This window comes from Ambystoma mexicanum, chromosome 1p (genome assembly GCF_040938575.1).
Source record: "Ambystoma mexicanum isolate Mex_15411 chromosome 1p, UKY_AmexF1_1, whole genome shotgun sequence".
NCBI lineage: Eukaryota > Metazoa > Chordata > Amphibia > Caudata > Ambystomatidae > Ambystoma > Ambystoma mexicanum.
In genome coordinates, this window is record NC_090921.1 from 817,804,110 (window position 1) to 817,828,989 (window position 24,880).

General features: G+C 43.8%; 1 protein-coding gene across 1 annotated transcript in view; it reads left to right on the forward strand.

Moving 5' to 3' along the window:
* SV2A (synaptic vesicle glycoprotein 2A) overlaps positions 1-24,033 on the forward strand; it is a 571,381-nt gene extending 547,348 nt beyond the window's left edge. Inside the window, exons 12-13 of the mRNA XM_069652429.1 lie at positions 2,952-3,111; positions 10,155-24,033. Coding sequence (XP_069508530.1) covers positions 2,952-3,111; positions 10,155-10,338 — 344 coding nt within the window. The 3' untranslated portion in view covers positions 10,339-24,033. The remainder of the gene's footprint in view (positions 1-2,951; positions 3,112-10,154) is intronic.
* The last annotated feature ends 847 nt before the right edge of the window (positions 24,034-24,880 follow it).

The following is a 24,880-nucleotide window of genomic DNA, read 5'->3' on the forward strand; positions in this document are numbered from 1 at the left end:
CATAGTAGTGAATGGTGAAATATCGGACAGGATCCAGATAGAGAGAGGAACAAAGCAAAAGTGCCCACTCTCCCCGCTCCTATATGCGATATTTTTTTAACCCCTGTTGGCATGTTACGGGATACACGTACGATAATGGGCATAGAAATGGCAGGTAGCACACAAAGTGGCAGCATATGCGGATGATATGCTAGTGGCAATGGGAGACCCGGAGAGGACGCTACCGATCCTCATACGGGAGATAGAAGAATATGGAGCGACTTCAGGGTTGAAAATAAACAGACAAAAGTCAGAAATCCTTATTTTGGCCGGGAAGAGAGGGGCAATCATACAGCAGGCCACAGCATTACAACTCAAAGTAGTGGATGAAGGGTTGAAATATCTGGGAATAACATTAACTGATGGAATAGATAAACTTTATGGAGCAAATTACCCCCAACAATTGGAGAAGTTCAAACGGAAAAAAGAGATGGAATCCCCTGTCAACCTCATGGTGGGTAAAAATGACTATTCTTCCTCGTATTTGTTTCAAGCACTGCTGATAAGAGCGCCTCGGTCACATTTTAAATCCCTGACCAAGCAGATAATTTCATATATTTGGGGAAAGAAGACCCACGGCTGGCAAGAGCTATCCTCACCACGCCAACACAACATGGGGAATGCGCCCTGCCACATTTTAGGAAGTATTATGAAGCCGCCCAACTGTGGGTACTGAAGGAATGGATTCCGGGGACCTCACAGAAAATATGGGCCGCACAAGATAAGGAAGTGGCCACGACCCCCCTCAGACATCTCCTCTGGAAAGGAAAACAATGTAGACATCCAAATCTCCAGATCAGCGAGGTGATGAAGACAGCGCTAGAGGTGTGGAACAAAGCCACAAGAGAAGAAAGCCTGATGAAAGACCCAGCCCCTTCATCCCAATGTTTGGAAACCCAGAATTCCCCCCAGGCATGTAGAAGGGTGCATACGATAAATGGGAGGAGGCAGGATGCGACAAAATAGGAGACATGTACCAGGCCCAGGAAATAAGATCCTACGAAAACTGTGTGGCGCTGTTAGCCTTGATGCTGACAGACAGATTTAAATCTGAACAATTATGCCATTGGTTGCAATCCCCAAGGATCATGCAGGTAACAACCAGGGACCTGCCCCCCTTCAAGGTGTATCTCACAACACACCAGGGCACAAAAAAGCTGGTCTCTGATATTTACAAGTTCCTGATCACCTCGAAGGAGGAGGTTAAATGATAATACATGAGGAGGTGGTAAAAGACTCTCAGGGGCACCCGACCAAAAGAACAATGGGAGTATTTATGGGGGGCAATTCCCAAGCTCATGGGAGCAATCTGTTTGAGGGAAATGTGGATAAAGATCACTATGCAATGGCATTACACCCCGGAAAGACTATACGAAATGTATAGAGCAACACCAAACAAATGTTGGAGGGAGTGCAGGGGGGGCCAGAGACTGGAAACATATTTGGTGGGACTGCCCTACCATCCAACACTTCTGGGGAGATGTCAAAATGCAAATGCAAAAGATGTTCCCGGAGGCGGGCTTGGGGAAGAGGTTTGGATGTGTGGGCTCTGGAACCCCTGAGACAAGCGGATGAACAAAATACAGAAAGGGTTCTTGATGGGCCTCCTAATAGCGGCATGGCTTGTGATTGCCCAAAAATGGAAGCATAACACCCCGCCGTCAATATATGAATGGCTACATAAAGTATGGACGTTCCTCACAATGGAACAGATAACGTACAATATCCAGGGGGATAAAATCAGATTCCGGACAGACTGGGGCCCAGCCCTCTCTTACCTCCAGAGCGATTACATGGAACAATGGTGCCCACACAAAATATTGATACTCTATCTGTTTGAATAGACCCACAAGTTATTCACCGAAACATGACAGAACTCTACAGAGACACCTTCCAGAGGCGGAACAAGAGTTATGGTGGGTGGGGGGGGGGATGAGCTGCGTGGGAGATATATATTGTTTTACTGTGTTATGTTTGCGGTCATTCCGCTAAAACTCACTAAAAACATGTTAAAAAAATACATACTGCATTCAAGGTGGTCTTAACGCCCCCCTACATTCCTGTTTCGACAGTGATGCAGCCCAAACACTTGTCCAGGAATCCTTGGACTTTCAAAGGGACAGGTGTGCCTTTACACTTTCGTGTTATTGTGGCAGTGTATATTCCCAGAGTGTATTTTGGGGCCACATGACTATTAAAGCGTCCACAGATTACACCTGGCAGTTTATATTTCAATAAATAAAATCATAATGTGCACTGAAATTATAGCAGTTTCATAATTAAGGATGTCTTTTATTAAGTTTGATTGCCACAAAATGACTATTTTGTATTTGTTCTGTCATGCTGGAAAATTGTGAAATCCGTACTTCAACAGTCTGCAGGTCTTTTGTGCTGAGGATAGCTCTGTGTTTTGTCCCTGTGGTCCTGCTTTAGCATTGATCCTGCCATATCGACTCACCTCTGACATTGCCTGACGAATATAGTGGCAGAAGCATTATATAAATTGAATAGTCTTTGACGAGGAGTTTGATAACAGTCAATTTCCAAACAGTTATACCTAGGTCTTCTTCTGATCTAACATGGCGCCTGAGCTAGACCAATCTTGTCCTGATCTGAAATGGTGCCTGGTGTCAGGAAGAATGCTTTTTACTGAGAGAAACCGGATGCATGCTGATTTAATGATGGCTGAGTTCAACACAAGACTATCTAGTGTTTAACAATCTAAGCTGGCACCTGAACTTAAAATCCCAGTCTTGTCCTAACCTAAGATGTGACCAGATGTTAAAACCCTGGTCTTACCCCTAGCTTATGAAATTAAAATCCAGGTTTTATCCCACAGTAAGATGGATCCCAAAGTTGAAAAACTGATCTTTGCCTCTTTTTTCCCATTTCCTGCTACCCACACCTGACAGCTGGGTCCAGTGTCCTGTCCTGCATCAGCTGCTTCTTCCTGTCCTTTGGAAACAGTGAATCAGCCATGATCGCCCTGCTCTGTCTCTTTGGGGGAGTCAGCATCGCCTCGTGGAACGCCCTGGATGTGCTGACAGTGGAACTATACCCTTCGGACAAAAGGTACAACAACAAATTCAACAGATGGTCGGTAATGTATGCATAAATGAATTAACACATTGAGGCAGCATGCAATACCACATCAGGGATCCTCTAACCACTCCCAATTTTTAGATTTGGAAAATGATGCAATTTGCCCAAAATGATGTGCCATGTAATTGGGCCAAATTGGACCTAAAAATCAAGTTCTATAAAAACCCCAACCTACAGATGTCTTCTTCTTCAACTTTTGCCCTCTGGCATTTTCTTCCACCTTTAAAAATGTTTAATCTTTACTACCCATACAGATAACCTTATCTTTAATGTTTAATATTTTCTGCCCTAACATGTGGTGCCTGTGGACATCCAAAGTTTGGTGAAAAAAAAAAGGTTATGGCCAAACTATAGCATTTCCCGAAAGAAGGAAAAGTACTCCATGGTCACCAATCAGGTTACCTTCCAAGGCTGGGGGTGCAGAAAGAGCTTTTTGCAGGACTAGGGAGTAGATGACATCTTGGATGCAATCAGGGATGTTCTTTCCATGCCCATATTGCTTGACCTCCAACAGTTGCCTTTTATCTGGTGAGGTCCTAGTAGCTCCACGGCCACAGCCTCCTGTAAAGGTCTTCTTGAGAGCAGCACAGAGAGAGCATTGTATCTTTGGTGCAGATGTTTAGCCCGTCTGTACATTCTCCTAGATCGTACAGGTAGGAAATCAAGATATATCCTGTGTCCTTTCCCATGACCAGCCTCCTTTCATGCAGACTCCCCCTACCATTGTGCAGAGTGGTACTTTTCCACCACTCTAGGTTTCTCTACTTTCGAACTCGGGATGATAGAAAGATCATTGTGAATTAAGCCTGAATTCATGTATTTGGTGAATTTCCAAGCAACGGGAAAGTCGAGTGATTTTCTCTGTCTGGCATGGCCCGGGGGAGGATTGAAATAAACTGATACTTGCAAGGTGCTCTGCAGGCCAGTGGGATATGTTTCATTTTTACTTTACCCCTCCCAGATCTGCAATAGACATAGATAAAGTACTGGCCGAAATTCACAAAGCACATTCAAGAGAAAAATCTTAGGGGCAAAGGCCCCTTGCGTTCTGCAGCACACAAATCCCTTATGACATTTCAAAAACAAAGAGTGAGCTTGCAATTTATTATGTAAGAAGTAAATGACGACTCAGCACGCTCATATATTAAAATTGACCTACATATCTGTAACTTTTAATTACACTTGTAATCGAGAGAAAAACACAAAGTGCACTTAGGCCTAAATCTTTACGCCAATGTGTGCAATGTCAGTGTTATAATTCGAACCTAGTTAAACTATGAATCATTGAGAATCTGTGAAAAATGGGTACTGATTTCCTCATCTTGGGATGCCACTTTTTCAAATAAACCCACTGGCAATTCATTGCTCCTTTTTGGATTCTCTTGCCCAGTACAGGTCCTTTATGCATGCATAATGCCCTTGATTTCGTAGCAGAGACCTTACTGTTTTACTTGGGAAATTGTTTTTTTTTTTTAAATAAACAAATTAACACAAAAAAAACACAATGCAAATTGAAAATTTGCATTGCACAAAAAGTTATTACTTCACAAACTTTGAATGCAGTTTTACCAATCTGTATAAAGCAGTAGTGAAGTGCCGCACTTAATTACGCTATCCCGGTTCCCTTCCATTATAGTCATAAAATGTGTTGTTTTTGATAAATTAGCACTTTTCTTTAGCATACACATATATTCATTAAACCTTTTTTTCATTTTCCTAAGTGTGTGCTTTTAGTTACATTTTTTTAAATATGTGTTGAGTTTTAGATTATTGTTATGTAATGTGAAAAAAAGCCAGAGAGCGGTACTGGGCGATATTAAATCCCCCAGAAGATCTCAAGTGTCTTCTATGCAGTGAGAGATTGACACACCTGTGAAGGGAGGTGGTCCATAGACGAGCTTCTGTCACCTGTGCCACCAGGTCCGTGCACCTCATGGTAACATGGGCGGCACCAGCCCCTGGCTAGGGACGGCTGAAGCCCCCCCACTGCAGGGATGTAGCAGACAGAAGGCAACACGTCACCACAATCCTCTGCCTGGGACGCAGATGGGAAACGGCTGCCATGGCAGGAGCCTTCCAAATGCCTCACCTGGGAGAGCCGGACATTTACATGTAAACTTCATCAACATAGCAGCAGCAAACATACAGAGACAGAAAACGAAAGCCTGCCCATGTGACGCCAAGGTGATCCCTGTGATGAAGCCAAGGGCTTACATGCTGGGCTCATCTTTGAGATTGTTAGATGGCCCACACCTGCAATGATTAGCAGTGCTTTGTGAAAATAAAAGGCCCCTGAAATGGGTGCAAGAATCATCTGATGGGCCAAAGGAAGGCCCAATAGCTTTCAACCTCCAGGTCAGAAGGCGGAGAATGGTGGGGGTCAACAGCACAATGGTTTAAGGCCCCCAATCACAACCAGTTTTCAAACTATTACGCGGCCCTCCCCCGCAGATATTTGTGAGGCTAGCTGCGCCCCGGCGTAAATGCAAGTGCAAGGAGGTAGCAGCATTGCCCCCGCCACCCTTCAGCTCTCTGCTGCCTACTAACACGAGCACGCCTTCAGCCACTCACCTCTGCCAGGGTGGGAGGCAGAGGAAGCCAAGCTACCAGAGACCATTGACCACCCCTGCAAATCAAGCAGAGGTGACATTTTGCAGGCTAGGTTGCCAGAAAGGGCCACGCGCCTTCTTCCTCCAGCCCCTAAGTGAAGGCCTAAAAGGGGACAAAAGAAGTCAAACTGAAAATTCTCTTAAAAAAAAAAAGCATTCAATCAACATAAAAGTGAAATAAAGGAATAAGATGTGACTTGTGATTTCCAACCAGTAGGTCTGAAGGAAAGTATAAAAAAAGATTTCCAAGCCACAGTCATGTATGTTTACCACTGCAAGCAATGTTAGGCACGTTTCCACATTCCCAATGGCAATAGCAAACGACCAAGATATTAGAGAGTGTCAAACATAATGGAAACCACCTCCCACATTTGGCCACCTTCTTTGCTTTGAAGACAGAGTAAGCAAGTCCAACAGTTAGAGTAGTCCCCTCCTCTGATGCGCAAACCAGTCAGGGTCCCGGGGAGCAGCCCTGGTGAGGCGAACTTTGACTGGGAAGTAGTGTCCCGAAACAGACAGAGCACACGAAATGGAGGCTGAGCTGAAACCACCACACGCATTTCACATGTTTACCGGTAACAGCCCCATGGATATGTATCACAAAAGAAGATTGGCAGATTAAGTCAAAAAATGTCCACAGCGCTTGTAAATTAATAAGAGAGTTAGCACCAGGCAGCGGGTGTCTGTGAGGTGTGGGTACACTGCCAATGTAATACCACGGTACATATACAATCAACAAAGGGTTCACAGACACTGTGCACCAAGAAAGTGCAAACATAAACTGCGGTCTGATGTTTATTCAGAGAGTTCAGAACAGCCTGACACGGGTTTCGAGCTCAATCGGCTCTTCTTCCGAGGCTGATATATTACAGTAATAAATCCAACATAATATTTCAACAAATGGAATCAAAACATAAATTAAGGATAAGATTTATAACAAACATGACACCGGTTTAGGTGGCAGTGAGGGGCAACAGGTTAGATAAATCAAATATAGAAATCACATCAAGGATTGCATCACATACATGTCGCAGGAGAGATAAGAAATTAAATAAACATATTTATACAAATGAAAAAACGCAAGAGGTGCAAAAAGGCAATGGGGGAGGGAAAGGGGAAGGAGAGAAATAAAAAGAGCAAAACGGTAAATACGAATTTGTTCATGCAGCGCGATCAGAGACATTTTTGTCAAATAGCAAAAAAGGTAAAATGGTACGCTATGGTTTAAATGAAAGGTTCAAATGCATAAAGGCATAAAATTGCCTGCGGTGGTGATAACTGTTGTGAAGAGATAAGGTATACAGTACATTGGTTAATTAGCCCAAGAAAAGATTCCCATTGGTGCGTGGTGTAAGAGATAAAGAGTAATAAATTTACCTCTAATGCTCAGTGGACGCAGAAAACTTCTAGAGTCAAAAAATGTAGGTTGAAAATGTAACTGTCAACTTAGAGAGAAATTTACAAAACAAAACACTGACTTATTTGCGATTAAATTACTGGAATAGTGAAAAGCCTACAGTATGCCTTTTCATGAGATAAACATGCGGTACTCCGCAAGATTAATACAGTGACCTAATTGGATTAATAAATAAAGACCACGTTGTGGCTAAGAACAGCTACAGCGAGGCCCGTGCCTGAAGTCGGCCGCTGGCGGCTGCAACGAGAATTACTTGCCAAGGATCGTGTGAAGGGGGTCTTACCTGCACGGCAATCAAGATTACATAAACACACGGCTCGAGCACGAGGCCGCTACTGCTGGGGGACATATAAACACAAACCTCCATGTCTATGCCCAGCTAGACAGTGGAGTAACTACCTAAGGAGGCCTAAAACACAGACGCCATCTTGGATTAGTCAAAGCATACCGAAAACTTGGTTAGGAATGCAGCTGGGCAATGCCCTGTCCATATAATGGACATGTATCAATCGTGGAAATGTAAATAAAAATTATCAAGAGCGAAGTACAATTTTATATACTGCCGGACAATTAATGAAAATAAATTTTTATTTTTATTTTTGTTTGTTATATTAGTTGCGCCGGCTCGCCATGTACTAGCATGCCTCGAGGAATTTACAAAAGAGAAGACTTAGATTAGTCAAGGAGCATTAATTAGGAGAATTAGAGCTGGAATGGGTCATGTTGAGGTAATGGAAAAGACCTAGAGTTGTATATATGAAGTGAACCTGCCATGATGTGGAATGTGTTAAGGAATGAGCATAGAAAGCCACGAGGTGAGACTAAAATTGGGATGGAGACTACTTGAAGTGAAGGCACTTCTATTTGACAAAGATTGTACAGAGATTACGCTGCATAGTTACATTTGAGAAATTAAAAGAAAAATTACAATTGCATCATATAATATACAGTCATGATTTAGACTCAATTGAAAAGTAGGGCAAAGGTGGGAGGACATTGACAAGTAAAATTACATCTAGACCAAAGCATGTGTATTGTGATATGCTCATAGCGCAGAATTTATAAGAATACTGCAAATTCATGGTCAGAATTCAGGCCGTTATAGACTGTTCACTATTTACAGATAAGGTGAGCCTCAAGTTGGCGGAGCTTCAGTAGTAAGTTACCTCCTCTGGGGGTCAATGAAACTTTCGCAAGGCCCACAGACCTGATAAGGTCTTTGCTATCAAGTTGATGTTGCACTTGCCAATCTGCTGCCAATGGGTATTTGGCTTCCTTGCGGCCATCATTAATCATTGCAGAGTACCGCATGTTTATCTCATGAAAAGCCGTACTTTAGGCTTTTCACTATTCCAGTAATTTAATCGCAAGTAAATCAGTGTCCTGTTTTGTAAATTTCTCTCTAAATTGACAGTTACATTTGTAACCTATATTTTTTGACTCTCACGTTCAGCAGTTGAAAAAATGCACTGTACACTCAGAAAGTGACTGCATTCTTAGAACTCAAGCAGACATCACTCCCAGCAGAGCTTTAAATAATCTGTAGTTATCAGAAGCATTTAGCAGAAGAGACATTGCTTCCAGCTCAGCTTTAAATAATATCTCTTCTGTTAAAGTGACTCTTTTTGACTGGCTATCATTCATACCTCGGTTTCAAATGATAGTCAAGGACAGTCTGTTTAGCGGATGAACTGTCACCTATGGGCGCACAGTACCAGGGGAAAGGCAGCAACTGATCCCTTGGTACTTTAGCAATGGTTGCAGGAATCTCACGCTGGTCCTATAGAATTGTGTACAGCTTTCATTTTCTAGCTGTACATCCCAGTAGTGGAAACAAGGTAACAGAAGGGACTGCCCTATATGTGGGAGCATGTAGGGCAACAGAGTTTTACAGCACAAAGGTGTCCTACCACAGGAGAAGTGTTTGGCAACACATTATGCATGGCCTGCCACTCAAAGTATGAGGAGCCTGGTAGCTTTAAGGAATTGGCTATGTGCACCCAGACTGGACACTATTTTGGATGTGCAGGATCAATCTGCACAGATATCAACAAACAGTTATTTGCTTGAAACAGCTTTATTTAATTGGCTTTCAAGTGGTCTTTTAACTGAATCACTTTCATTTGCTATTTTCAATGCATGATTTTTTAAGAAAGCAGTGACATGGTACCAGATAACACAATCTTTGTGTACAGATAAACAAACAGGGATACATTGTAAAACAGACAGCAAGTGCTGAAGACCATCAAGGCCGGGGGTGTTTCCCCCCCCAGGTGAAGACCAATGGGCTGGTCATCTCCTACTTCTATTTGTTGTTAGGACTGACCCATGGATTGGTCACCCCTCGCCTATAGTTGTTGTTAGGATTCAGGCACTGGCCTTATGACAGAGTTGTACGCAATCTCAGCCCAAGTTATCTAAAACTGGGGTTGTGTTTTCATCTAGGTGCACTGCTCAGTATGCCTCCAATTTCTTTCAGTCAGAGCCACTATTCAGGGCACAAATAATTACATGAATCAGGTCCGTAGTGTATTTTCTTTTTTAACCAGTCTTTGCAAAAAAAGGAAGGAAAAAAAACAGTCCAGTGCCAACCCTACCCAGGGCTTCAAGTAGGACCGAGAATGGTCCTGGCAGGGTTTTAAAATCTACCACATGGTGTTCAGTGCCGAGACCCACAAACACATAAGGTTTTACAACTCCTATCCATGGTAGAGTCAGATCTCGCGATAATGCCGCAGCAGGGGTGAACTTCCCATGCCTCGCAGCATTGCAATACAAAAAGAGACAATCATTGGACTGATATCCCTCAGTGATCACCCCAGAGTGCTTCTAGTAGGAAACCGTTTGATTTTGCTAAAAGGCGCCTTCCACCTAGGAAATGACGTTTGCATCCCTTGTTTTTCGTTTATGAGCAGTACATTGGATGATACATGTCTTGTTGCTTATGCTTTATAACCCTACTCTTTTTGTTTCCTCCTTCTCTTCAGGACCACAGCCTTCGGATTCCTGAACGCCCTGTGCAAACTGGCGGCCGTCCTCGGTATCAGCATTTTCACCTCCTTCGTGGGAGTGACCAAGGCTGTCCCCATCCTGCTGGCGTCGGTGGCCCTGGCTGTGGGCAGCTCGCTGGCTCTCAAGCTGCCAGAGACCCGGGGCCAAGTGCTCCAGTGAAAGTCGAGTCTGCGCGGAGGAAACATAGATTTGTAGACACTGTGAAATGTCTTTTAATTTGGGCCCTGACCGCTCCAGACGCTCCCCTCCTTTGTCCAAGCCCTCCCTACACCCCTTATCTTTCAAACATGTTTTGTTGTTGAATTCTGTGTATGTGGTCGCCCACTGGAAGTGACGTTCCTTCTTAGGGGAGGAACGGTGAAGACTGGGGATCCGGTAGCCATTCCACCCCATGGCTCATGGCCATAGGTTAAGGGCAGCAGTGGCGGGAGCGTTGGTGCAGTAAAGGTGGCCGGTCACGAGCAGCAGCTCTCTATCCATTTAACTTGAAGAGCAGGTATTCAAATAATACATTTTGCTCAGAGGTAAACCAGTTTTGTGGTGTGCGCTACATAAATTGAACCATATTACTAGTTAACCGCATTCAGTCAGAGACCCTGACTTATTGGTAATATTCCTAGCTCTTCACGATGGCCTCAAATATCCTCAAAGGCTAGGATAGGTCTAACTGCGTCCATTTACTCTCACCTCTTGTCTGTATCGTTTTGCCATTGAGGTGGGTGTACTTCCCTTGTGCTTATGTGTAGTCCGGCAAAAATTCAGAAGTGTGTAATCATTCTGCAAATAAGATAACTGTACATATTCATTTTCTTGTTGGTTTACACGTAGGTTTCACAAACGTGTCCGAGGACACGTGTGCACATTGTAAAATGGGGTTAGAGTCACACATGTTAACAGAAACGGCTAAAAAAAAAGAAAAGAAAAACAGCCCAAATGCAAAATTAAGACACTGGTAATTTGTCATTTACTTGATTTACGTGGATTCACTATGCCCCTACGTATGATTTTGGCAGGACAATTGCTTGGGTATTGTGTTCAGGACTACTACTGCCTTTTTTCCAAAAGTTGTTTTTGAGTTGCTGGTGCATATAAAGTGGCAACTTTTTTGTCCGCTTGGTGTCAGTGTTGTACTATGAATTAATTTCAACGTGCCATTACAGTGGATGTTGACGGAATGAATTGGGGCACATGCAATCCACTCCACAGATTTTAGTTTTCTTGTCGAGGACTGCAGGAAATTAGCTTTGTATTGAAGGGTTCTCGTAGCACAGTGAACCTCTGTGTCCAGCCTCTGAGTTTTACAAACCTGTTCAAGGTGACGCGAATGCAACTGTTCTCCATTTTGGATTTCGGTTTTAAGAGTGATTTGTGCTCTATGGAAGGAAATACTCATGCGCCCTTTTCTTAATGATTACGTTTTTACTAGCTACAGCTTTGAAAAGGTTTAGTATCATGAGTCAGAGTTCCAGGCCACGCCTTTGTGGGAATCTGTGAGCGTGAGGTAGGGTTAGATGCGAGAAGGGTGTCCGTGACCAGTGAGGGCTAGTATACATTGACAAAGTAGACTTAAATCTAAATGTGACCATAGAGAAATGTTGGTAAGAGTGCCATCTGCTAAATCCGTTCCTCAGTCTCTCTTGCATTCTGAAGCATGGCTTCAGTAATAATATTAAGGCAAGGCGGCTTGATTGACAGGGGCCATTCTTACCCTCTGGTGCGTCCAACATCCAGCACACTCTTTCGCCATTACTTCTAGTCTTCTGGGCCTCGCGGCCTCTCCCGAGCAGATGATGCAGTCCCCGGCACGCTTGTCTCGTTAACTCTTTGGAATTGCCTTATTGGTTCTTTGGTACGAATTTAGTCTGAGCTTTTCTGGTTGGCAGCTGCGCTGCGCGCTCTCGCATAAGTACAGGCATCAGTTGTATGCTCAGCTGCGCATCTTCCTCAAGCTCATTTCGTTTGCCTTATTATCTATTCATGTATTTAGATTTTAGCTATTGAGCAGCATGCTTTACAATATGAATTTGCGTTCTTCTATGACGCAGTGCACGCCAGAGGGGCCAATGCGTCCTCCACGTTGGGGTATTGTGCGTATAATGGGGCCTGCTGATGTGTAATGGGAAAGCCGAGACTCAGCTAGCATCTTATTCAGGCAATAAGCCCAGAGCTGCAGGCCAATCCCATCTCGGGAGGATAGCTCAGCGGCAACGTGCTCGCCTTGGAAGCAAGACGACATTGAGCAACACAGGTCCGATCCCCAGGTCCGCGCTTAGAAACCTCTGGGTATTAAGCATATTATAAAGAACATATCATACCGCATAAGGTAATGCCCCCGGCCCATAGTAACATGCCCGAGCGTAGTGCAGCGCTTATTGCCCGATTAGTACCTGGCGCAGGTTATTGTTAGTGTAACAAATGCACCAATTGATGCGTTTGCAAGCCTTACCAGGCGTTAAACCCGCACACGCTGTTTCGCGTCCCTCGCACTGGTGTTCGCTCGTTTATTTTTTTTTCCAGGCCATCATGAAAAGGGAGAAGTTCTTTGGTATACATGGTGCACGATTTTTTGCTTTAAGCCGTGGCGTATTCTTACATCGGTGCAGGCATTGGAGTGCCTTAGCATAGGTAAGGGAGTATCGCTTTACATTTTCTTCAGGGAACAAGAAAAACAGATTCGGGAAGGCGGCATAGTACAAAAAAAAGGCATGGACCGATGAGGGGCCTGTCCCCACTTTGTAAAAGCACCTTGGCAGGCTTAGGTATGGCAGACATTTAATGACTTGAATGTTGTTTTATTTATATTTTGATATTTATTTTAATTATTTATTTGGGGCATATGCAGCGGGCATCATTCTCGCCAAGCTGCTTCAGCGTGTAGCATATAGCAGCAAGAGCGGGTGCAAATAATAGGTATCCAGTGATATAAAGGCACTATCTAACACTTCCCCAAATATTCTAATTGCACCAGCCCTAAAATATGTTTGGGAAGGGTGCTTATTGCCTTTAAAAAATAAAAAAATAAATCGAGTTCTATGTTATTTCCAGCTATTATATCACGTAGAACCAGATAATATAGCAGCACATTGACACGGGTTCCATTAGAGGGCGAAGATGGACAGCAATAAAGGGAGTGTTGCGCGAGTCTTAGGTTGGAGTGCCAGATACACGCTTCTGCCCCCTTTCGTACCTTTCCAGTTTCCCACATGCAGTTTACAGGATCCAAGGGGGGAGCAGGTGATATTCAAAGGCTTTTTTTCTGTAATAAATAGTTCCAGGACGTCTGCACTAAGTGAGGCAAAAAGTGAAACCAACCCGCCATTACGATACAGGCCCATTGGAGTCAAGGCTAACCATGAGGGGTATTCGTTGCCATTGGGCCTTACCTGCCCACCATCAGACCAGCCTTTCTAGCTGACATTTGTGTGACGCCTTCAGATGTACTTTTTGAGAAGAGGCAATTTCCAGGGGGTGGGGGGAGGCAGAAGACCTTCCCTTACAGCAAGCACCGACCCTGCCAACACAGTCAGGGTTCACACAAGTGAGATAATGTTGTCCTCAGGGGGAATGATCGGGTGCCCCCTCACTCTGCTTGCAGGGCCTCTTATACCAATAGGTACAGATCTGAGAAAGCAGCTACTTCCTTGTGCTGCTCCAGGGCAAATTTCCAGCCTTGCACCGCATATCTTAGGGTAGGACAACTGTTAAAGAAGCACGCTGGACTAAAGGAGGCCAAGCTAGCATCCTAAATCCATGTCAGTGTAGGGGCGGGTACGGGGGGGGGTAGTATGAACCCATTGGGAAAAGCCATTTCATGCAGCTCCGGGTGGGGATCTTAGAAAGCAAAAGCCAGAAAAAATTATTGTGAAAACACCAGGAAAGGGAGTCCGTCCCAAAGGCCCAGAGAGCACATGAATGAACCAGCTTTTACATTTGCAAGATTTCAGCTGAGCACTAGAAAGTGCCTCCTTATCAACTAGAGATATGAAGCTAGACATTGCTGTGTGTTTTCTGTCAACCTTTGAACAGTTTTAGCACTGGTACTCCCATAACCTCCTGTGCTGGAAATTGAAAAAATGTACTGGGGGAACTGTCGCCCTCTTTGGAGGGGCAGGGCTGTGTGAAGGAGGCGGCGTGGTCCCCGGCCAGGTTGAACAAAGTATCTCTTCATAGAGCCCAATCCTAGCAATTTGCATAAAAACAAAAAGCATTATGGGAACATCAAATGACGACAATTTAAAATGTTAAACTTGTCTTATAGTGATTCATTAAGAACCCCTTTTAAGTGAACAAAGGACTCTGCTGTTTTGATTGGTCAACATATTCACCCTAATAAAGAGATGTCTGTAAATTGCAGAACATATATACTAGTTTTGACAGCTGCAGCACTGTATGTGAGGCTTCGGCAGTATGTTTTGCCAGAGTGCTGCTCTGTCTTGTTCTGGCCCAGCATGCATAACAGGGCCAATTTAACATAGTAAGGGGCTGGTGCAAGCATTTTGGCTGAGAGTACCCACTTCCTCCGGTGCTGGCACACTTCCACTGAAGTTCTTCTGTCATTGCGGATTGATGTCTACCAAAAAAAGACACATTCCCACCAAGGACTAAACCTACAAACATAAAATGAGGCTCCCAGCAGTATCAATTGGAAGTAGGCAACACTTGACTCTCACTTTAGGAAAACAAAATCCCTTTCAGGCCGACGCAAGCGTGCCAACAAGCTTACATCTTCCTACTGTAGAGCTTCTTGACCAGTAGGAGGGAAACCCTTCATGTCCAGAGGCTGTAGAGTGGAATAGGCAGTGGCTGTCCAGATTTCACTTTCATGGCCAAGCACTCATTCCTGGAGTGTCAAAACCTTTGGTAGCACAGCCAGTAAGCAGGCTTTCCGTAAACTAGTCTGCTCCTTCAGCATACAAGCATCACAGAAAGGCGCTGCCAGCTAAACCACTACACAGTAAATTCTACGTAGCCTACACAACATCTGCTGAGAAAGATTAGGCAACATGGGCAGAATGACTTCCCACTAAGCCGGCTTACACATTTTAGCAGGAAAGACCACCCTGTTCACAGTCCATAACGAGAATCTTACATCACAAGGGGCATAGCATGAAACCTCCAGCAGGACAGCAGCAATGTTTCCAAGGTGTCCCTCATACAGATTAGTGACAAATCCTGTCCAAATATTCACCTCACAACAAAGGGGCGTGCTTTTTTGCTGTTCGTCTTCAAGGAATCCAGCTTCACGATTCCTTATGCTCTCAAATATCGCTCTGAGGTGAACCACCTAAAAACGTCCAGTCCCTGTACAGGCTACAGCCCTTATCTTTTAATGAACGATTCAAAGCTTACAGATATCCCTAAAAATGAGAGGAAAAAGTAGCCTTGCTACTGGAAGCTGGGTGGAGAGTGGCACAGTGAGAATTGGGCATGCAAGGTTCTCCTCATGGCTGTCTCCCCTTAGCCAACCTTTGATATTTTTACTTATTCAGAAAAACTGTTGCTCAGGGTCCCTATTCCACCTTTCACCACAAATTCTAGTAATAGGACATCTAGAAGAAAAAAAATATTACATGTATATACTCAGGCATCCCACTGCAGAGAATTCATATGCAAATGGTGCCAAGATTTTCAATTTAAAATAGACGCCACTATTTACAAACATGGTAACCCTAGTTTCCTATTCGCGTGGGAAATCATTTTTCAGCACAATAAATGTAAGCTCTTGGTATTAAATTCTGCCGCTAGAGTCTGGTAAACCTGGGAAACTACTCCAGAGGATAGAAGAGGCGAGCTGGAGCTCCCTGGTTTTGTCCTGGGGTCAGTGGTCACAGACGTATGAAAAATGGAAGGCGAGGTGAGAGTGACCTTTTAGGTCCGAAACAAGGTAAGGGAGAGGATAAGGACATTTCTGCATGCAGCAACTAAAAGGTTTTCAAATATTTTCCAATCTTGGACTTTTCTCAGATGATTTAAATGAAATCCAAACATACTTTCAAATACACTGGGTTGAATAATACGCAAATACATAACTGACGGTGACTTGACTGTACCTTCTTATGAAGTACAGAATAGAATCAAGTCACCGGGGATGGATGGAAGAAATCGGTCAATTCAGGCAAAGAATGATCTAACTCTTGCCATTTCAGGCTCCCCCAATGTCCCTCCATTTCTGGAGAAATAAGCGGGCCCATGATTTTATACGCACCCTCTATCCAGTGGGTCTTCTCTTCCTAATCTAACCCCGGCTGAACTTGGCTCCCCTTAACTTACCTGGCTGGTGAGCCCTGGTGCAAAGAGAGGGAGCTTAACTCCAAATCTGTGTGGAGTGGTGGGAGACACATTTCCACATTCTTATTTGCACACAAAATAATGATTGCATAGAGGGCGAGACACTGGGGCGCACATTTGCAGCAGAAATGGAGGACGGGTGCCTGGGTAGGTCGTCCTATCTCAAATTTTATTTTAAAGCTACATTATCTATGCGTCCCCACATCTAACAAAAGGTCACGTGTGACTATAAAGGTGCGCTTAGGAGAGCTTGGGAATATAGGATGTCAATGCAGGGTGCATACAGGGCTCGCCATATCTATGTGTGTGTTTGCGTTGGTTGGCGGATATAATGTCCCGTTATTAATCGTGGCTGCACTGAGCCATTATAGCACAGGTAAGGAGAGCGTTGCAGACTCTCAGCCAACTTCAAGAATAATATACATATAAAATACATTTGCTCTGTAAATCGAGCTGGGAAAGCGATCACTAACCTTACGGAGACAAAATATATCACGAGGGTCATTCACAAACCAGCAGCTAGAGTTAAAAATCTATGGAGAAAATTTGTCAAAGGAAAAGTTCTTAAAATAAAATCACTTGGTAGGTCACCGGGATTCTTGTAGAAGTGTGTGTGAAACATGTAAGTCCAATGCTTCGGGTTGTCCGAATCCCTTATTTTTCCGAGGTCGGTCAAATTTGAACCGATGTGTTGGACAATAGTATCCATTGGTACAAGAGTGTTTTGAAGTTGGGGGAAGATGTGTGTGGAACCGAACAGAAAAATTGACATTACATATTCTCATCCTAGGAAGGCCCCTGAAATTAACAGCCTTTTTAATTGACCAGGTTTTCATTCTTTCTTGTAACCAGGAACGGTTTGATGACAAAGAGGCACACAGAACATATCAGGTTTTAGAACATACAAGGGTCAGGGGTCGAAGGGCCGAAAAATCTTGTATTTTTGTAAGATCATAGGCAGTACTGCTACTTATGAACAGGATTCTACAATTACTGCGCCCCCCGAAGATGGCAACTTTTTTCTCGACCCCCTTTTCATCCCATATATATGTGGGGCATGGGTACAGTATATAATGGATGAATGGGGAGCTGTGGGGGGTGCCCACCACATATAAATGGGGTGAAAAGGGTGTCAAAATAAAAAAGTGACCATTTTCGGGGGTCGCAGTAAACGGGGCACAGTAATCACATAGATCCCTTATGAACACAGTCTATTTTAAAAAAAGGTCAGACTACATACAGCTTTTTCCAATATTTCTGGGGGAAGAGGCATGGGGAAGGGCTGGGTGTAAAGAACATCATCAAGGTGACATTTGAGTGTATGGCACCTCTCCCACCCCAACCCCACCAGGCAGGGTTTAGGAAGGAGCCACAACGCTTACATAAATCATGACTCCTCTGTACATAGCACACAACTTATCAATCATCATCTAAAGTGTATAATATTGTATATAGAGCAACATTTGGTCCGAGAGCAGAAATTACACAAATATCATTGAGTTTTCCTTTGTATCATTACATCATTAATTCAAGAGTAACACAGGGCATGTTGCTGCCATTTGCCACATTCCCCACACCATCTCCGAATCAACACACACCTGGTTTGGCATTTCCACATCACAGGTCATCCATGCTTCAAATGAGTTTGGCCAACTTCAAAGTTCCTGTCCAAAATGCAGGCCACTGTACATTTAGCCCCACTTTTCCACATGTGCAGCACATTCTTAAACAGGCTTTAGGGTGCTCTATAGAATGCTTTTCTTACTATGGATTCACTGGGCCTCATTACATGTTCTCCGGTCCGGAAACAAGGGTGCCGGTAAGCTCACCGGCACCCTTGTTTCCGGACCGGCAAACTACAAGTCTGGCTGCCTGAGCCGCTGTGCCCAACAGGTCTAAACCTGCCGGGAGCAGTGGCCACAGTAGGCAGACTTGTCATGGGAGCACCGCCACGATTGTTAACGGTGCTGGTGCTCCCGTGTCCCCATTCCCATAGAGTCCCGTAGCACTCTATGGAAATGGGGATTAACAAATGTACCGGCTGCCGGACTTGTAATAGCCCAGTGGCACTGGGAAGTCAGGCACCAGAAAATTATTACAGGTCTGGTGGCAACCCGTCAGTAGCACCGGCAGGGTTAATGCCAGACGTGTAACGGGGCTCATTATCCTGTTATTAATCATGACTGCGCTATATATAGCAGGTAAAGAAAGCATTGCCGACTCTGAGCCATTTACCATTCCATATTAAAAAAAAATACATTGGCCCTCATTCAGAGTTTGGTGGTATCCGGCCAGTAATTCCAACGAGATGCTACCAAAACAGAATTAGCAATCTCTCCAAAGGCTATCCTGGTATCATTGTGATATTACTGGTGGCAGGGAATGCTGGTAACTCTGGTTACCGGGGATTGCTGCAATTACTGTCACCGGTAGAACCAGTACCAGTCACTGCAGCATTTATTTTGCTGGGGGCGGAGGTGGGCATGATCTACCGGAAGGTCGAGCCTGGAGGTAGATATGTGGCCCCCACTGGCAAACTTGTGTTTCCCCAAAGCGGTAAAAAAAATGCCAATGCTGGAATTTCCAGCAATTGTACCAGTATTTCTTCCAGACGGGGAAACTGGAATGAGCCCCATTGGCTCTGTGAATCGTCTGTAAAGGAGATCAGCAGACTTCATGCTCGACGCTCCAGTCGAGAGAGATATATTTCATTTTAATCATCTTCAGAAAGTATGTATACAAAAGAACTGAGGGGCGTCTGAAAAGTAGCAAGGCCCCTTACCATGCATTTGGTGAGCAGGTGCTGTTGCTATACAGAGGAATCGTGAAGCATATTCTTAATAGAATGCACTGCGCGGCTTCACATCTGGGGAAGAATACACCTTTGTTGCAAATCATTGCAAAAACAGTGAGGCAGAGTTGCCTCACTCAGGTTTGAACACCTCTGGTTTCCCCCTGCTCGAAAAGGGTGTGTGGATCACACTTCCCTGGTATATATAATATGGAGGGGTGTACATATGTAGATGTGTGTGTGTGTGTGTGTGTATGAGAGAGAGAAATATATAATGTAGCCATGAACAAAAAGATATCTGCAGGTCACAGAAATGGGCTGTACTCTTCTTTAAAAAGTCTAGATGTGATATCAATCGGCTATCCCTGACAAGTAGATCGAAGCACAAGGAGTTCTATAAACATGTCATTAATTAGCATGGACCAAATTCCAACTCTACTGACAGGGTAGCAAAATGGAGCTCCATCCGTGCCTTGGGATTGGCTAGCTCACGGAGTCAACCAGAAGATTCTCCTGGCCTGCCTCAAAACTACGTGATCTGTGGTTGGTGCCAAATCCAGCACCCCACAACATGTTTTTCTTTTCTTTTGGGGAACACATAGCTGATGGGAGCGGAGATCAGCAAGGCTGTTTACATGTCCTATCTGTTTCTCATGTGCAGTGTTTTGGTATTTTTTCTTTAATCCAATGAAGGGGGACCTTTGAAATCACAGATCGAGGGTACTGGCGGGAAAAAAGCAGAATTGGATATCTTTCATCCAGCAGAAATGATCTACTTTTGCATGCTGGCGATCATTTTCCCGCATAAACGTCGCGTAGAACACATGTGTTTGTGAATATGCCACAGCTAAAAGAAAGTCGCAGCTTTCAAATTACATTTGGAGTTTAGAAAAATTCTATTACGCACAAAATCCCACTGCTTTGGGTTTTCCTCCTGCAGGAGGCGATCACCGGCAGAGGGGTTGCGCTTTTCACATCATTGGAATCCAGCACATGTCCTGGGCTACCACAGAACACCGATAAGTCCAGGCTAAAATTCCACGAAAATCAGGCTATATGGCCATTCCAAGACCTTGAGGTTGGCGTTACAGTTCACCAGTAGGGATGGTTGATGTTTTTCTGTTAAAAAAAAATAGACAGAATCAGTTTTTATTTGAAATCACAAAATCTTGTACTTTTTGCGTATATTATTGAAATTATCCATCCCTACTTCCAAGCCTCCACAATTTATTTTTGTTAAAAAAAATGCCAGTTGATGTAGGATCATCAGGGAACTGAAAGGCACAGGAAACTCATCACAGTCAACGTGTCACGGAAGACATTGTGACAATCAACCTTGTGCTCCACTATGTGTGTGTATGTGTATGTCACCCATAATTAATTGCCAAATATTTTTCTACTCATTTTATTTTATTTTTTTCTTCTTCTACAGTTTTCGGACACCAACTATAAATAAAAAAATGCAATAGTCTTACGTAGACAATGTGTTTGGGGTATGATAGTGACGGACGGGCTGTGGCTGACGCAGTAGACTGCGGGGCCTGGTGCAAGTGACTCCCTGATCAAGTGTTCCATGGGTTGAGATTTTGCACATTGGAAGAGCGGAGGATTACGGCATCGGGAACCTGTCAAAGCCAACACTCGCTGAAGGTGCTTTGTTTTAATTCCTAACTCCCCAAAACCAAGGGATTTAAGTGGGCCAGAACACCAGGTAGTTATCAAAAAGTGCTCCCGAGCCGGGGCTCTGTCGGGCTCCCTCCTCCCCGCCTCCGACTAACCCAAGAGGCACCAACCCTCTTAGGCAGCACAGCTCTCGAGTTAAAGGGGTTCCTTGAGGTATTTGTCACCAAACACAAAGAAACAAAAGTAGAGGCGGGTAACAGGCCTATCAATGCTTTTGATACACCCTCTCCTTTTGTTTCTTAATCAACAGCTCTGATGCTTTCAGCCCGCTTTGCACGCTTGTCTTATACTAACCCCCTCACCCCCCAGCATATAGGCCAAACCCCCTTGTTAGAGCCCACTCTCAAACACTCGCCCCACTTGAAGCACTGCTTGGGCCTTCGATATTTCCAAATCAGCACAGACCACTAACTCCTCAGGAAACACCTGTGTTAGGCTGTCTGCACCCGATCCATTCCATACATAGTTAAAGTTTTCCATACCAGAACTTGCTAGGTTGCAATTTTGAAATCGACCAAAAAATAAACTAAGCCCCCATTTTGCATAAAGAAAACAGTGTAGCTGCCCCAGAAGCCACTGTTATTGAACAACCAATAAAAATGACCTGGACAGAGTGACTGATGAGAATGATTCACTTACAGGTGTTTTGACAAATCAGTGGTTCATCTCAGCAGGAAAAAGAAACAATGAAATGCTACTTTTTCCCCCATCAGGAAACGTGAGAACAACGTTATTGTAATGGTGTCTTGCCAGAGGCGAGGATTCTCTGCCTGCAGCAAAAAAAGTGTTCTCTCAGTAGTGCCTCCCCCTTTTAAGGCTTTTGCCCAATTGACGATTTTGACATTGCTTTTTATAATCCTTTTCTCAGCCAGCAACCAATGGAAGCACACAACTGAGAAAAAGACATTGAAGGAAAATAAACGCAACAACTAAACCGAAGATTTGTTTGCTTAGCTAAAAATCTCGTTTCATTGGAAATGAAGAAAAGTCTCTAGGAATACGGGGAGGCGGGGGAGATAGGGAGGTTGAGGGGGCAAACACGTCCAAATGTGGAGCCATCGATTGGCTTTGCTTCTAGCACATCGAAAAGAATAGGGTTTTGTGGACCAAAGTTTAAGACGTGTATTTTTACCAGCAGTGAATGAAAGCACAAAAAAAACCTTTATGACTTTAAAGCACAAGTTATACAAATGCCCTTTAAATAATAGAATTGCACATATGATAACACCACGTGTCTGGAGATGTTGACGTTATTTCAACAAGAATTGTGCAAAGCCTAGAAGAAAAGATCAAACATAGAGGAGACTGTATCTAGAGCAACACAAGACTAGTCTTTCCTTAAGATATACCCACAGCTAGCGGCCCCCTCCCTATTGGTAGAGCAACACAAGACTAGTCTTTCCTTGGTATATACCCACAGCGAGCGGCCACTCTTAGAAAAGCAATATTAAAACAAAAACAGAAAGTAAAGGGTTCAAAACCTGCAACCGGTGTTTGGGCATCTAGGCAACAGGTCATTGACACGGAGGTGCACCCCTCCAGCTTCAAGACAAAATGGCTAGTTCCCTGCACGTGGAGATCCATACAGCCATTTTTAAAGGTGAAAAATAGGGGTACACATTTTTTTTTTATATTTGAAATTTAATTTTGAGACAATTTTTACAAAAGACGAAAGATGAAAAAATGGTGAGGAGTAAGTTGCTCCAACGAGCTCCACATTTTTTATCCAAAATTTCAAAAGTTGGGGGGCCAACAGTCCTAGTTTGTTGGTGAAGGATCTTCGCGTTGGTCCAGGTCAAGCTCTTTAAAGAATTGGTGACTCCAATCACCCACCACGTCTTTGTCCCCCTGTTTAAGGGCGATCCACCAACTCTCTTCGTCAAAAGTTTTTAAAGTTGCTAGAATTTTACTCAGGTATCTTTCTCTAATGGGTTGTGTTCCTGTACCGGACAGTAAGAGGTGGTGTCTAGTTTCTATCCTGTCTTTTTCCTCGCATAACCGCATTTGTTTGAGGTAGATTGTTTTCTTGCCGCCAGTACTTCGTTAGTCTTTATCTGATTCAATCTGAATCTTAGAAATAGCCTAGCTAGGAGTTTGTCTGGGAATTTCTCTAAATAAAATAGAGGTGCACTTAATTTGGTTGACCAACGTGCCCGTCTGATGCTGTTGAGAAAGCCTATTAGGATAAAAGGGAGTCGATTTCGTCTTCGAAGGATCCCCAAAGTCAAAAGCAGACAGCGTGAAGCATTCCCAAAAATGCTCCCAACAGCTTCAGCGAATAACTGCCATTGCAGGATCTGTTTCAATATAAAATGCCGGCAAGAGGACATTCCAAAACGGTTAGTTGGATTCCTTGTTTGCAGCACCTTTGCCTCATTGCACAAACTTCCAGTATCTGAAGATGTGGGGTTTTAATTGGCGTTTATGCCTCTGCGTAACTCGCCTGGACATGTCTGCATTGTGCAGAATGGAGCACATTTTTCAACACATTTTTCAACACACACACACACACACACACACACACGTTCCACTGTGCAAAATACTTCAAGCCCTCTGTAGCTTTGAGAACGGAATGCTTGGCCTGACTCTGTAATGGCCGGTGATATAAAACATTTTGCTTTCACACTAACCCTACAAACTATAAATTCTAAATGTGCAAAATAAAACACTTTAAAAGGCATCATTGGGGGTCACCTGCACCAGCCCAGCAAGAAACAGCCAGCCCAATCCCGTTTCCAAAAGTGATCCGTCTGTGTATCTTCTTGTCTTTGGAGTAGCTGCTCTTTGCATATGTAGTACTCTCTGTATACAAGTCGTAATGTGCCGTAGATTTTAGATGTTTGTAAAGAACAGGTGTAAAAACTAAAAAAATACCAACAAAAATACAACTATTACAACTGTGGTCTTCAATGTGTCTATTTTGTATAAATAAAAAGTGATTAGATATGACAGTTATTTCAATGTCCTGCTGGAATGGTGCTGTGCAAGGTGTGTGTGTGTGAGAGAGCGAGAGACACACTTGGCTGGACGGCATTGTGCCATATGTCCAGCGAAAATGACAATATCAATAAAAAAATATATATGTAAAAATACATTTGTACAGGGTCTATTTTTAAAAAGTGGTTTAATCGGTAGAATCGATGAAAGAGTCTTCTTCCAGGAGCTCCTGCCTCATTCTACTAATGCTTCTTGAAATATGTTGATGTTATCGCCGGTTTTAGATGTGTGCCGTATGTATCGGCGGAGAGGGAATTTCTCGATATAGGAGCATTATTAAAAGCAGGAAACCCTGTGTGATACAAGGGGGCGTGAGGAAGGGGGGGGCAACAAAAAAGCTGGTGGTAAATTGGGGGAGCTAGTTTCAATCAGGTGTTGATGTCTCTGTCTACACCGCTGGACCCCAAATGGTCCCCAATATTCTAGAATCTGTCAGCAGAAAAGCAGTTCAAGGTCTACTTGAACTCGGAAACCAGCTTCCAGCTTCACAGGCTTGTCTTTGTGTAAATCAGTCATTGTAATTTGGTACTTTTGATCAGTCGGATGTATTGAGGTAACCCATGCCGGTTACCTCCAGAACGCATTTCGCTTGTTAACTGAAAGAGCAAATTGGAAAAATGCTGTCCCGTTGACACTGATTTTGATCAGCCTAATTCAGGCTTCCCCCAGGTGTGGCACATTTTCCCTGTACAACTGCACCATGACTAATCAAACCTTTATTAAAACGTACTCCTCCCCAAAAACCTACCTTGAAATTTCAGTTCCACACAGAAGAGTACATCCTGTCATGTCACTAATGAGACACTAAATACAATCCTCTTTCTTACACTGTCGCTTCTGACTTAGTATGCATAGCCCGCAATCCCAAACTCTGTGGCTGGTTGCCAGATTGGGGAAGCTCAAGCATATACAACCCAAACAGGATCCAACTACACTGGACTG